The sequence below is a fragment of the Corvus moneduloides genome, chromosome 9, assembly GCF_009650955.1.
Source record: "Corvus moneduloides isolate bCorMon1 chromosome 9, bCorMon1.pri, whole genome shotgun sequence".
NCBI classification, from domain to species: domain Eukaryota; kingdom Metazoa; phylum Chordata; class Aves; order Passeriformes; family Corvidae; genus Corvus; species Corvus moneduloides.
Window position 1 is genome coordinate 2,496,287 of NC_045484.1, and position 15,965 is coordinate 2,512,251.

Sequence of the window (15,965 nt, forward strand, 5' to 3'; positions counted from 1 at the left end):
ATTTTAATATAAAATGAAACTACTGTCATCTCATCTTGGCCTTATTTAAGCCATGGCCTCAGGCATTAGAAATACTCAGGCTTTTGAAGAAGGGAGGAGGAGAAAAACACCATCTATTCTCTCAATGAGCTGTCCTGCCAACAGCAGAACTTGCAGCTTCATGGGAATACATTGGATTCAGGCTGGGAATACATTGGATTCAGGCTGGCATTCCAGCCCATTCCAGCCCACACTGGCATTCCAGCCCATTCAAAGCAGTCACACCCTCACCCTCCAAGAGTGAAGGTGTCTCATTTAGAAGACATTAAGAGAAAGGAACACAGAAGAGTTCTTTTGTGTTAGAAATTATATGAAGAGTTGTATTTCCAAGAGTGTTCTCCACATTATGCCACAATAATATTCAGTAACAGTTATGCTTATAACTGTTGATTTATAAAATAATGCAATAATGTTGATTTATAAAACACAATAAATTACTTAAAAGGAGGCCTAACATTGTTAATTTTGCCTGGGTTCTGTTTTGCGTGTGGGTGACCTTAGGAGAGGCTTTTGTAGTTAGGAAGAATCCATCAAACTCACAGTAAATCTGTTTACGGCTGATTCAGTGACTGCAGTGGAAGAGATTATATTCCCAGTTCAAATCTCCTCACACTGCCATTTTAGAGTACAATGGCGTTTTTAAAATTTCCTTCATCCAGATGTTTTATAGAGAGCTTTCCCTATAGCTCCCCATGCCATAGGACTTAAAATGTATTGAAATGAATACAGGGATAGAAGCAAGTGCATAATTAATGTACACATTTGGAAAAAAAGCTACGGCTTGAAACTCAACAGAGACATTGACAGCCCTTGTTGGCCTCTGCCCTAGGATTCCTTTCAGATCTACTTGCAGTTTAAGCTTCTTTGAAGAGAAAAATTTGTCCAAAATTTGTATGATAACTTTACTAACAGGTCTTTCCTGTCAGAGCACTAATGGTTTCCTGAGATTAAACATCCCTCTCAATGTCATTAATAGAAGAAATAGCATTGACATGACAACTGTATTTTAAACTGTGCTTCTTTCCATCCCACACTGACTCTCTGGTTGATCATTCTTCAACCTAGCATTCCCAGCAGAACTACTGGCAGGAGACAGGCTGTGGTCCACCTGGCCAGGATCAGCACTGCTGGGCTCCAGGGCTCCCATGGCCACGGCAGCCAAGCACCCAAGGGTCAGATTTGTGGCAGCATGTGCAAATCCACGGCTCTGATAGATGGGAAGATGGAGAGAACGTTGCCCATGGCCTCTGGCACTACTTATGATAATAACACGATTCCATTATAGGCTTCATCCTAGGAGCCAGACTGACTGATTTCCTCTCTCTTGCACAAGCCTGGGAACTCTGAGCCATCATCCTTCTCCACAACAGGCTTTGCCTGGAGCACTAAAGAACTCCATCCAGCGAGCAGCATATTGTTTGGGCTGGAATTAGATGGGCAGCACAGGGGTGCCACCTGCTATTCCCTCCCCGAGAACACCATGGGAGCTGCTGGCCTTGGCTCTCACACAGCAGAAGAAGAGGAGGAGCAGGAAAGAAAAAGCTTCTCATAATTCCAGTGTTTGTTCTCAGTGGAAAATTGGTTTTCTTGACCAGCAGCCAGCATTGATGCATTCCACGGGAGGTGTTCTCCTGATGAATGGGACTCGGTGACTTTGGAGAGCAGTGTTTTCTCTGCTCAGAGTAAGATTGGTAACTCCATCAGGCCTGCTGGTCTGCCTTTGGCCCTGAGCAGGAGCATGATATCCAAAGGGGAATAATGCACACTGGGCACAAACCAAAATGTTTGGGGCTGGAAAATTTCTGTTAGAGACACTGCAAGACAAACAGGTAAAGAAAGGGGTGACGAGAGAGGGGAAAAGCAAATAGGACTTGCATTGCTTGCAAAGTAAAATTAAGATTAAAAAGGAAAATTATATGGATAGGTATGTAGACATTTTTATGTGTCATATAAAAGGAAGATAAGGATGTGATTTTCCTTAGACTGACATGGCTAAAAGGGAAATCACCTCTATTTTAGGAGCTACTAATGATCCAGAAAGCATTTGTGAAAACCTCCTCTCTCAACATGCTAGAAATAATGCACCACAACCTCTCACCCTGAACTCCATCCCAGCTTTTACCCTGCTCCTACACTTTACTCTTGTAAATCCAGTTCCTTCTGAAGTCTGAAATATTTCCTCAGCTCTGGAAGCTGCTCATCACTTCTCGCTTGTCCAAAGCCAGGTATCCCTGCTCCTGCAGACAGGCAGACACTTTTAGTGTCCTTCATCCCTATTTTATCTTCAGAGATGAACCTTCTTCTTGTCCATCCCAGTGGGTTTAGGTCTTCATCTCTCCATATGCCAAAATACTTCATTTAAGAAAGACCTCATCAAAAGAGAAAAGCTGTTTTCTAAAATCTCTTAAAAGCTTCAGCTCACTCTGTGGCAGAATTACAAAACTGTCATCTTTTTAAAAGGGTTCCGTCTTCCATATTCTACTCTCCCAGACTCCTCAGCAGTGAATTTCAAAGGCTGATTACTTGCTGCTCTAATAAATGTTTCCATTGATATGTTCTGAACCGAAGAAGAATGACAAAACTTTTACAAAAGCATTTGCTTACTTTCTCTCTCAACATACAGCAAAAAAAATTCCTTCTGTACCAAAAACTGTGCAAGGAACTCAAATTTGTTTAAGCCAAGCAAGTTTCTCTTAGTTCCAGAATAACCCAGTCCCTAGATTCAGTAAATAAAGGATTTGTAGTAGGTCAGAGGGAACCTCAACTTGGAAATTCTTCTGAATTTGTTATGGATGAGGCCATTGTTTCCAATTCAACTCTTCCAAGAAAGGATTTGCTGCTTGTGGAGCAGGGCTGTAAGACATAATATCTGAGCCCACTGTGCACAGAGAGGCACCAAGGAAGGCAATGGGCTCAACCCAAGGTTGAGAGGGGATTCAAACGAGCTGTAATTACTTGCACAGAATGTGTCTAATATTCAGATTTTTTTTTCAGTTGCCCAGCATGCATTAAGAGCTCAAAAAATTGGGAACTGGAATTGGCAATGTTCAAACAGAAAATAAAATGCACCCTCTGTGGTTAAACACCACAACAGATTGTTGGGGATTGCTGAGAAATCCTCAGAATTTAAGTCAAGATGAGATGTTTTTCTCGGGGGACAGTTTCTTCTCAGTCCCAAAAGTGTTACATGGGCAGCAAGAGGCATTTGGTGAGATTCCTCTGACTGTGCCAAAAAGGCGGCAGGTTGAGGGGATTAATGTGGTCTTCTCTGTCCTTAAATACTGACAATGAAAATCAGATCAAGGGTGGCAGCAAACTGTCTTTTATAAGAATTGTATCTTTTCTGTTAATATTGTGTTTGAACCTCAGCTCAGATGGCGAGCTTAGAACAAAAGGTTTCCTCAAGGTATAAAATGAATATTTTACATCATAAAACTTGTAATATTTTCTTGGTGTCAAAGCAAGTCTGTCTTGCTGGTCTGTTCAGGAACTACAGCTAGCCAATATTTTCTAATGTATTCAAATGAAAAATATGACCAGAAAGCAGAGAATTTAAACACCAAAAATGGGAAGCTTTTTTGTAATAGATTTTTTTTTTGGTGGTTTGTTTGTTTTTCACTCGAAAATTACATTTACAGTGCAGGGTAATTCACTGTTTTTAGTGTCTGCATTGGTGCGATCAAGATACACAATGAGGATTTTTTCACTTTACAGGCAAAAAATATTAATGTGTAATTTTTTTTCATTTCTCTCTACTCATATACAGTAGTTCCATAAAAGCTGCAAATAGAAGTTATTGGTTTTATAGTTTCCTGAAAGGAAAGCTGTGAGAGAAAACTTTAAAACCTGACAACTAAGTTGGAAAAACGATAAGAAAGCAATTCCCAAATAGTAATTTAGGCACACTGGTGATGTGTAGAGTCTTTAAGAATTATGGGGATCTGTTTAACTTCACGCCTTTGACTGGTAAATTGCATTAAATTTCAGTTAAGTTACAGAAATCTCTTCCTACCATCGTTCTTCACATTTGTTTTTGGTAAAGAAATGGCACTGTCTGAGAGGAAAGGCAGTTTGGATCCGGGAGAGAAGGAGGAGGGTGCTGGAAAGCAGAAGGGCTGTACAAAAAAGTGTTTATCTGGGTTCTACCAATAACCGTGGACTTCAAAGTATTACAAAAATCCTTGTGCTGAGTACGTGTTCCACAGCCCTGGTCATTCAGCCTCTGGCAACGCTTTGTTTCGGACATCCCCCAAATATTCTTTTTGTGCTGCATCTTTGATTTCTGCTTCTGTGTTAATTTTGTGCGTGAACATCGCTCTCTGTTTACCTGGGACCTTCAGCAGGATCCTGCACGCTCGCTGAGCTCTTTGCTTTCCTACAGCCTTGTCTAAGAGGAATCCTGGCTGATGTGGCTGCACAAAAGACTCAACTAAGTGGTGCTGAAGCAGAGTCCTCAGGTTGCTTGCACTTAATTCCCGGAGTCTGTAACCAAAACAGCTATTGCTGTATCTGGGAAAAGCCACTCTACTGCCAAGGCTGTCTGACTTGTCTAGATTTTGAGGACAATGAGTCCTTCTAATAGCTCTATCTGGTATCTTAATTGGCAAGCGAATGAATAAAAGATGTGTTTATTGCTGTGCAATGAGCTTGTTTGTTTTCCCTGCTGTCATCGATTTATTTTGGGGAGGGGAAGGGGACAAGCCTTTGAATTCAACTTATATCCCTCCTACAATTGAAAAGTCATCACTTTTTAGGAATCAGTCTTTCTGGCTGTGTATTTCCTCAAAACGGAGGCCAAAAGTATAGAAAACTGGAATTATCACTGTAAGGGCAAATGTGGTGTGACAGTGTTTCTCCAAGTTATTCAATTTATCCAGTTCTGTACCTAAGTGACTTAACATCAAAAGGCAAAGAACATGGACTCTTTCTTGTTACAATTTTAAAATTCACCTCGTTCTAACAAAAATACTTGTTGCCTCTGGTCCAGATTTGGGGAAATCGTTGCCTTTGTTTTGGTTTCTACCAAATCTGGATGTTTTCATGCAATATTCACGTCAGAGGCCACAAGAAACCAACAGAAGCAGCAGCAAGCTAAGCGGCTTAGTTTTTATTTATTTCTTCCCCAACAATTATTTTATTATGGAGCACTGTCTGCACTCCTAATAAATAACCCTCGTTGCTTGCCCTGTCTATAACACATGACAGAGTATCACTGTCAAGGCCTCTTGTAATTCCCAGCCAGTCGCCCCCAGCTACTCAGCAGAGCAGAGTCGTTTGCAAATGAAGGACATTTGTCTGAATGACACATTTCTGAATGAGAACTGCTTTGTTTTTGCAGAGAGTTTGGCCGCTGGAAAGTAAACAATCTCGCTGTGGAAAGAAGAAATTTCCTCGGCTCCCCACTGCCGCTCGCCCCGGAATTCTTCCGTAACATAAGACTGCTGGGACGGCGCCCGACCCTTCAACAGATCACAGAAAACCTGATCAAGAAATATGGGACACATTTCCTGCTCTCAGCTACCCTGGGAGGTAGGGTGGATTCTTGGAAATATTGGGGACGAGCTAAAAGTGCTGGTCACAACTGTTTCTTTGTAGAGCTGATCCTCCTCCAAACCGCTGGGATGGGCAACTTTTTCTGTGGATCAGGTTTTGTCCACAAGTCTTGTGACTCCTTCTTCTCTTTGTTGGTGCTCTGTATACATTTTTTATGCCCACAAAGAGATCCCCAAGGATCTTTCTCTGCACTGAGGTCATTAAGGATAGTGACATTTATTTTCTGTAACGATTTACATAATACCAGGTTGCAGAAGTACCTGGGTCCGTTGCAGTCCCGCAGAAACGGAGCCAGAAAACCAGTAGCAAGTATTTCCAACAAATCTCTTAATTCATGAGACTTTTAAACTGCTTTGTCCGTTGGAAAACCCCCATATTGTCACTCTGCCCTTTTTAGAATTAGTCTTCACTTAACCAGTGGGACTGCATTTTCAAAATGGGATGATGGGGCTTTGCCGTGTAATTCCCATTAACTTAATGGAATCTGCATCTTTCAGTCCCCACAGACTAATCTGGAAAGGGTAGCCCCATGGATAATTGGGATCCAGTCACCAGATGGATTGAAGAAATCCAGTGAAGAGGCCTAATGTTCAAAGGAGAGCATAAATTGTTCTGAATGAAAGATAATTAGTACCTGTGATTACCCATCCAGGCATTACAAAATGAACTGACATTTTAGAAATGCAGCTCTATCCCATCGTGGGTGATAATATTAAAGATAATTCTGGTGATTGAGTGTCCTTCCAGCAGGACAGGCTTGTCGAAATCCTTTATTCACCTGAGGAATGGTTCTCTTTAATACATTTCATAACTGAATCCTAACCATTTGTAAAGGAAATGAGAGCCTTCCTAGTCTCTCTTGGCTGATAGCTGAGGCCTGTAACAACCCAAATGGCTCACAGAGGCTTCCTTTTGAAGGAGACCATCCTAGAAACAAGAGGAATTTCTATCTTGCTGAAGTTATTTTAAGAAATAAAGAGCTAATTTCTATCATTATTTTGGGAACTAGTACTTCTACGGCATTACTATTAGAATTTTAAGAACGATTTACATGTGTGGACCAGCAATTTGTCACAAAACCCCCTGAATTTCTTTTAATCACTTTGAACATTTTTGCATGCAAATATACACTATTTATACATGTCTGATTTCTTGAGTGCAGAACACTTGGCACATTTGAATAGAAAAACCAAATGCTGAAGAGAAAGAAAATGTTTCTTAAAATATAAAGCATAATAATTAAAGCTCTGGCTGCAGCGTGTATCCTACTGCAAGGATTATCCAATGGTAAAAATTATTTTGCAGCATTGCTACCTAATTATTAACTAATATAATTATTATATTATATATTGTAATGCTTTTTTTAAACTAATGTAAGTAGCAGCACCTCCTCAGCCATGTGATGAAACCCATTGTCGAGGTGAAATTGGATCTAACAGCTCTAGGAGAACATGGCCACAGCTGATCTTCACATTCCAAGCAGCACTATCACACTGATCACAAAAGAGCCACGGAGCTGACACCTTTCAGCAAGTCTGGACCTGAGGAAAACTAGAACTTGATGGCATTTCCCACGAAGACATTTGAAAATCCTAGTTTAGACATTCAATATTCTCCCCAAAGCCTCAGGATTTGCTGCAGGGAAGCTGAGGCAAGGTATATTTTTCTCACCTCTCAAAGGCTCTAAAATGAAGTAGCTGCCACAGCCTTGCCCAAATTTCCACTCAGAGGGAGACAGTGTTGACTTCTGGGCTCTGTCACTGCTTAACAAAGTCAAAGGGAGTTTTTATATTAACTTGGGGTTTGATTTAGGTCCCTAATCTCAATTTTTAGGCGTGATTTAAGGCACACCTGCTGCCTTCCATTATCACTGGATGGGTGCTGACTACTTTGGAAAATTGCTTCAATTACAATAATTACAGGGAATTAGTAATTTCTAAGAAAGCTTTGATGAGGTAGCTAATAAACCCATACTTTCCTGGATGTGTTAGTTCTCATTTTCGGGCTGGATTGAATGGGGATTCCCACAGATGCTTGTCCACACTTTATTAACATGTAATTAGATTTTTTTTAAATTATTTTAATAATCTATGAGTACTTTCCCTTTAATTACAAGTTGTTTTATTGTGAAAGCTTGTCACTTATGCAGCTCGTTAAAAGCACAAGACCAAACGGAGTGTGCACAGTACTTTTATTTAATGAATCCCCAATCATCTGTATTCATGGACAGAAAGGAAAACTTGGCAAATGAACGATGCTGTGATAAGATTTGTGTGCCTCTGTGACCATTTGGTTTCCATAAAGATCCCTTTTTGAGCATAAAGGGAACTCTTGCACATGGTTGTTTGTGATACATTCCCCAGTCTTTATTCACAAACACAGAAATACACTCCTCAAGGGCATTCAGAAATGAGAACCCAGGGAAAAAAAGTTCTATATTTCTTGCTGCCACAAGATAATGTGGAAAGTGACATTTCTCACTGCTTTTATTTCTTATGGAAATTTTATCTCCTTGTGACACAAGCCCAAAGTCCATAATGAGCAGCTCCAAGCTGCATGATTGAAGGACCCCGTGTGACCCAGCAGATCGAGCAGCCAGTGTTACTTTGCTTCCTTTTGTTTCGCATTTATGCTTTTCTCTTTTGCCTGCATGCAGTGTCATGCAGCGATGGTCCGGTTTGCTGGAACTCCACTTCAGTGGCTTGCAAAAAACAGCGCGCAGCAGTAAGCTTCAGAGCCGGAGGGTGCTGGGAAGCCTGGGGTACCACTGTGGGATAAGTGCAAGGGCACAAACCCCAATCACTCCCGCCTTAAAGACGCTCACTTTAATGCTGGTCCTACAGAAAAGGCCATTTAGCAAAGCAACGGAGTAGGTGAGGAGGGTAATTAGCACACCGCAATGAGATGATAGGCTCTTGTTCCAGGCATTTGGGTGAAGTGAGGCTGATTTGGGTGCTTTGCGAGACGGAGATAGCGGCCTTTCCAAGCAAGTCCTCCTTGCAGCTGGAAACAGGGTAACTAACCCTAACCCTAACCCTAACCCTAACCCAACCCTAATCCTAACCCTAACCCTAACCCTAACCCTAACCCTAACCCTAACCCAACCCTAACCCTAACCCTAACCCTAACCCTAACCCTAACCAATTTGCAGGACAATGCTAAAGCTTCTCATGGGAGGAGAACCCCGTTAGGCAACTGGCTACGTGGTCATCCGAGATGATCCAGGTAGATTTATTTTTACTGCTCAAGGTGTTCATTAACAAACCACCAATCCATTCAGCTCTCTGGGTCAGGAAGTTGCCCTTGATGTTGTTGAAGTCTCTGTGTATCGGAAGGAAAAGAGGTAGGATGTCGCTGTTGTACCGAGAACGGCGAGAAAACGACACAAGTCCAAGTTCAGGAATAAAATGGCCCCATTTAATTAATTATAAATCCGTTTATATAACTTGGTTCGCAAGAGTAGCATGATATTATGGGTCCCTTGATCAACCACCTCCTTGAGTGATTGGTGGAGGCTCTACAACACCCATTCAAAATAGTTTCTTCAATGTACCATGACAATACTTGAAAATAAGTTTGCAGCTGTGAGATAAAGTCTTGGCTTACGAAAACCTCCAACTGTTTCTCAGCTAGCTTGCATGAGAAAGGGAAACTTCACAAGATGCTGCAGAAGCTGGAAAATTCCTCTGCTTCTAACTTTTTAGTATCCACAGTAGTTTTGTCTTTAAAACAGGCAGTCTTAGCAGGTGTGAGCAGACCAGCTTGACCCCAGCCTCTCTCCGCTGGTTACAGCCCTGCGAGTGTGATGGTTACACCTCGACTGTTCCACGAGTGCCAGCTTTGCTGTCCCTCATTAACATTCCCCTGGAGCTGCGCATCATTCTGCCTGCAGGGATGGGGGGAAATTGTCGGGTGGTGTAAAACAGCGAATCTCGATGAATTCCGGAGGATTTATTAGCGCTTACACTAACTGCTGGTACAACCTTTCCTTTCTGTAACACTCTCAAGGTAAGATACAAACTACTGGCAAATAAGGAGGAGGAGAGGACAGTCTCAAATGACTGATGAGAGAAAGAAACTTGAAAAGTTTGCATCAGTCACACCCACCCCCCTACCCCCCCTCCGGGTATGTAAATTCCCCAGCATTTAAGATTATGGAAGCTAAGGGGAGGGAAAAAACCCACTAAATGTATTAACTTTCTTTCCTCTCCTGTCTACTTAATGAAGAAAAAAATTAAATCCTTAAACAGATGGTGTGTATAGAATTAACACACACTGTTATTCACTTGAACCATGGAAATGATATCACATCTGGCCTGACATTAATTTATATCGTTTTTGAGCCTGTGCATTTCCATCAGCATCTGCTTAAGTTTGGGAAAATGACCTGATAAAACCCTAATGGTACCTTTGGTGATCCAGACAGGAATAGATTTTCCACTAGCCAGTAGTAGCTGGTGGATTTATTTAGGTGCAGTTATTTAGGTGGTGGCTGAGGTATTCTATTTAATCAGTAACCTTTGAGGAGTTCACAGGCCAAAGACCTTCAGGCCTGTAAAAGATACATTTATGTGTATGAAGAGAGAGCTCTGAGTAGGTGTCTGTGGGTTATGCTCGGCTATAGCTGCCTTTGAGTGCTGTCCTTTTATTCCTGTTTCCTCTCTTTCTGACGTGAAGTGATGGGAACTGCTTGGACCACTGCCTTTTCCTAGCACTTCCCAGTGTACAGATGAAAATATGTAACACCAAGGCCTATAATCCCTTCGTTATTCCAAAGATGTGGGTACAGGCAAACAATCTCCCAATAACTGAGGCAGAAAATAGCACCAACTATTTAAATCATATGAATATGTATTGTTATATATAACAAAATATATTTGCTCCTTCAATAGATGGTTATATTCAGTTACAGTTGTCACAGCATTATTCCAATCCCACCATGTTGATGGAGATGTTAATTTTTAATTTAAATAGTTCCTGAATATGTTCTTAAGATGAACACAAAAATTAAATTCTAATTAGAAATTAGAAAATTAATTTCTAATTTCTAAATGCCACTTACAAACTGTTACTTAGGAGTCTAGTTACATCTAAATGGCCACAGACAGGGTTGTATGTCTGGGTAAATTTCTATATACCTATTTTATTTCATATTTTTTAAAAAAAACCAGCATGTGTTTCTTAACTCGGGAGCTAGTTTAACTTATAAATCATGAACAATATGTTCCTATAAACCTAGGAAGAATTAAAAATTGAGGTTAAGTTATAAACTTGCATATTCCAGGGCTGGTGGGGACATTGTGCCAAGGTCAATGAAGGGTGTGAATGGTGTGAAGGTCAGTCCCCTGCCCCTGCAGTGACTCTGTCAGTGACAGACTCCACATGGCAATAAAACATCCCTGGAGTGACTCTGCTGGTTTCTTGAGGCACCCATTGGGCTACGAGGCATTGTTTTGTGAGCAGAACTGAGTGTTTTCATGCTATTTCCTTTAAACCTGAGTAGGTGAAGCTGACTGTCTCTTGAGTTTTGGGGAAAGAGAGCAAATGCTGCTTTCAGAGCTTGTGAAAAGCGCAGCTGGGAGGACTCAGTGCTGAATAATCATGTTTCCTAAGTGTTCTCTGTCATTACTTCTTTTCAGTTCTTAAAATTCATAACCTTGAGTAGTTTTCTAAATCACACTTGCTTTCAGCTGATGCCTGGATGTCTTCTTAGCCTGTTTTATGGTGGTAGACAGCACCCAGTGAAAAACAAGATTCGCCCGTATTTTCAGTGTGACAAAAGAGTCTCTTCTGGCATGGGTTTTATTTCCTCCAGATGAACTTAAAACTCAGGTTGTCTTCCCCAAATCAGGGTCGGCGGCGTTACTTCCCAAACCCTGGAGTTCTGGGTGCCAAAGTCCAGCAGGGAGACGGGTGCCTAAGCCCCAGTATGTGGGAATCCACTTTGTCCAGCAAGAGCTCAGTCAGCTCTGACAGATGAAAATCTCAGTGCAAGGTTCTTTTCCTGAGATGTTCTCATCAAAGTAAAACAGCACAACAAGCAACCCTGTCCTTTTTCAAGGTTGGTTTCTTTGTTTGTTTGTTTTTGAAATGGGAGGTTTTATTGCAGTTCTGCTGTCTGCTCCCGGAGAGCAGGGAATGGGAAAATGCCTGAGATTTTTTTTTTTTTAATGTGAACAAAATTCAACAAACTCTGTTTTAATAATAAAACTTAGCAGAATTCTGTGGAAGTAGAAGGAGCCCCACCATCTCTACTAATGACTGATACAGATCAATCAAAAGTGTTTACATGAGAACAAGGTGCCGTGGGTGCTCCACGGGCTGGAGAAGGTTTCCTACGGAGACAGGCTGGGAGAGCTGGGGTTGTTCAGCCTGGAGAAGAGAAGGCTCCAGGGAGACCTGGAAATTCCAGAACTTAAGGGGACTTATAAAAAAGAGGAAGAGTGACTTTTTACATGGGCAGATAGTGACAGGATGAGGAAGAAGAGTTTTGAATTAAAAGAGAAGAAACATAGATCAGAGGTCAGGAAGATCTCAACATCACCCTCAGCTCTCTGTGAGGGTGGGCAGGCCCTGGCACAGGGTGCCCAGAGCAGCTGTGGCTGCCCCTGGATCCCTGGCAGTGTCCAAGGCCAGGCTGGATGGGGCTTGGAGAACCCTGGGCTAGTGGAAGGTGTCCCTGCCCATGGCATGGATAGAACTGGATGATCTTTAAGGTCCCTTCCAACCCAAACCACTCTATGAATTTATGATTCCGTGATAACGGAACACAAACAACTTCAAAAAAATTTTTTAAAAAATCTTTTCCAGAGATTTTCTGCAGCTTTAAGTCCTTGTTTTCTTTGCTCTTACAATTCATTATCTTTTCAGTGAAAAGGTGGTTGACCTTGCAAAAGCCACTTTAATCTAAATAAACTAGCTGAGATGTCTGGAAAAGGGGAAAGCATGGAGAGAAAGCCCCTAGAGAAATTTTGCACCTAGTTTGTGCAGCCTGGACTGGTCACTGGCACAATATTCACCCTCTGACTTCTGATATTGTCTTCTCTGATACCACAGAACTGTGGAATGATCTGGGATGGAAGGCCAATCCTTGGGCTGGGTTGCTCCAAGCCCCATCCAACCTGGCCTTGGACACTTCCAGGGGCCCAGGGGCAGCCAGAGCTTCTCTGGGCACCCTGTGGCTCCTCACAGGGAGGAATTTCTTCCTAATATCTGTTCTAAACCATGTCTTTGCAGCTCCGCAAACAGCTGCACAAAGCCCACGGCCCCTGGCACAAACCTCAGCCCACTCCATTGCTTTTCATCCCGGAAACCTCTTTCATCCTGGCTGGACTCACATGGCAGGTTGTGACAAGTCAGGTTTTATTGCACGGGCACGGTTGAATTCCAGCAAAGCTGGAACCTAGAGCGGGTTCTGATGGCAGATTTCTCTCAGAGGACAGGCCACTAGAGCTTGCTGTGCTTTCCCAGTTCCCTCCTCACGGCAGTTGTGAACCTCTGTCTGCTTATTACAGCAGCAAGATGAAATAAATGGGTGGGGAAATCCTGGTACTTACAGAGGCTGCGTTAATTCCCGGTTCTTTGGAGCTTCAGGCAATTAATAGCTGCACTGATGACTTCATGCACAAAATAATGACCCGTTAGGAAACTGTAGGAGGAGAAGTGTGAATGTAGTGGTGGAAATTGAGTTAAACTCCAGCTGGAGCAGCCACCTGTCCCTTCCAGGACAAAAGGAACGTACTGGACAAGCCCTGCAGGTCTAATTAGGTAATAAAGCTCCTGTGTAATGCCAGTTTTGCCTCTGTAAGGTCTGAGGGGCTTGACTGCCCTCTGAATTTCTGAGAGATTGGGAAACACATAATGTACATTGGGGAAAAAAGAGTACTCATGTTAACCAAAGACAAATTTTGCGAGTCAAAATTTGCCCACAGATGTGATCCCCTGCACGGAGGCACACGTTCCTCACCTAGCATTGCTCACCACCAAAATTAGCTCCCTTTAAAGATGATGTCATGTTTCCATCCTTGGTTTTATCCTTCTACAGCTATTACTTTTTGGCACGTAAACCCTTCTGAAGTTGGCATACCATCCTCTGCATGGGCACTGTGCCACTGCAGCAGATGGGTGAGCAGTGAAAGTAGCACAAGTGGCAAGTCAGACCTTTAGCAGGGTAACTTCTTCTCCAGCGATGAGGAAAAGGCACTCAGTGGAGTTGTTCAGCACCTAAAATCCAGGTATAGCGACATTAGTAATCCATTGATGAGCTAAATGCTGAAGAGTGCAGGTTACCAAACACCGGCTCAGAGAGTAAGTGCTTTTGTAGTTATTTTGGACATAAATTTCACAAAAGAAAGTACTGGGTCCAGAAATTACTTTTCCAATTTGTTTTGTGATGTAAAGGGTTTTTCCTATACACTTCATCAAATGAATGAATTCTTGCTTAGCCTGAAACACAGAAAAATATATCCATGAACTAGAGAATAAACATGGAAAATTTACAGTATCTGTAAGTCTGTTCTGGAAATGGTCTTAAGAACTCACTCAGTTAAGCAAGTCAGGTTCTTGGTTTTCAATAATCTTATGGAAACGAAAATTTCTGGATCCAACAGTATTTATCCACGTCTCTATAAGGAAGTGAGAAATCCACAATGTAAGATGCCAGAGCTTCTATTTTCTTTTGGAAAAACACCAACTTTCTGAAACCCCCACACTTTTCAGTTGCAGGAATTTGGTTTGTGGCAACGGCTCTATCAGATTCCAGGCACTGCTGAATTGATTGGAAAGCGCATGGTTGCTCATAACAAGGTGGAACTAGGTACTTTTCTTCTGAAATCAGCTGTGATAGGTGTTGTAAGAGAAGGAAACAAACGAACATCTGAAGTATTACACTGGTTTCATTTCCTTTTGTGCTAACCTTAAACACTACAGAGGGAATGTACTAAGTGACCTTGGAAATAAACATATTATTTTGTATGTGCTTCAAGTTGAATGTCTACAAAATCTCTCTGTGCTGCTGGACATTGCTGACTCCTGCTGGGCTTCTGTCTCCCTGCTCAGGAGAGGAGTCACTCACAATTTTTGTGGACAAACGGAAGCTGAGCAAGAGGTCGGAAGGAAGCGACCCCAGCACCAACAGCTCCGCGGTGACGCTGGAGACCCTGCACCAGCTGGCAGCCTCCTACTTCATCGACAGGGACAGCACCCTGCGGCGGCTGCACCACATCCAGATCGCCTCTACCGCCATCAAGGTAGGCAGAGCTCCGGGACACACCTCCAGGGGAGGTGCCAGCCTCACCAGCTGCTCCTCAGGGGAAATGTGGTTTGATCAGTAATTGTTGGCAAAATAATCGGTTTTATTCTCTTTTTTCACCCAAGTCAAAGCATTCAATTTATAATGAAGATGCTAGAGTGGGAGAGGGCCTATAGATGTACTAGAGGTATTAGTGAAGAATGATACATAATTTGACTGATACAGAAGTGTTTATAGAAGTGTTTGGTCATTGAGACAACCTCATGTACATGTGTGATCAGTAACTCCATTTATAGACGGATTTATATTTTTCACACTTCTTTCTTTTTCTTCTTCTTTTTTTTCTTCTTCCTTCTTTTTTTTTTTTTTAATGGATTTTGGAACAGTTTGGAACTCTTGCCTCTGCAGTTTTATGGAGATGCATTATTTTCTGTTAAGAACTAGCTTTAGCACGGTTTGTCAGTCAAAGCACCTTCTGTGCTGACTGCTGCAGGTCACTCCTAGCACTGATGGATGCTTGGCCAAGATCAGTGCCCCAGGTAGGACATAAAGCAACTGCTGTCCTCCTGAGGAGATCTCTAGTCTTATGTTACTCATTTGAAATATCCTCTCCCAGTTCATTTCCGGCACTGAAGGGCAAATAAAATCGTAACTTGCAGTTGAATGTGCAGTAATTATGAAGTTCTTAATGCAAGATGTGATTTAGGATCCTTTCTGCTGATTGGATCTTTCCACTGGTAACCAAGATCTTCACTAAAGACTCCTGAAACCAGATGCAATTCCCACCTGCCTTAGCTGTTACTCAAATAAATATAAATTTACGTCCTTGAAAGTGCCTTTACTGGGAGAAGGATCCAACCAGAATTTGTGGCTCCACAGCACGAGTTTGGCTGCTGGTCTGTGGAGGACATTCCCACAGTCCCATCCATCCTGGAATGGTGGCGTGGCAGCTCAGCCCAGCTCAGGGCTGGTCACCTGCTGGTGCCAGATGGTGTTTGGCTCTTCAGGCAGCACCAGGGTTTGGTTGATGCTGCCCATCTCATCACCCGGTCTTGGAGGAAGGAGTGGATTGGGAGGTTCTGGCGAGGTGGGATTGGATTCTTCTCCCAGGCAGCTGGTGATA

The 15,965-nt window shown here is 42.4% G+C and overlaps 1 protein-coding gene across 4 annotated transcripts in view; it reads left to right on the forward strand.

The window, feature by feature from the left end:
- The window catches only part of LOC116448189 (BMP/retinoic acid-inducible neural-specific protein 3), a 208,917-nt gene that overhangs the window by 109,432 nt on the left and 83,520 nt on the right, over nt 1-15,965 (forward strand). For all 4 annotated transcript variants that reach the window (XM_032118310.1, XM_032118308.1, XM_032118311.1 and 1 more), the window contains 2 exons: nt 5,378-5,568; nt 14,650-14,840. In XM_032118310.1, coding sequence (XP_031974201.1) covers nt 5,378-5,568; nt 14,650-14,840 — 382 coding nt within the window. The remainder of the gene's footprint in view (nt 1-5,377; nt 5,569-14,649; nt 14,841-15,965) is intronic.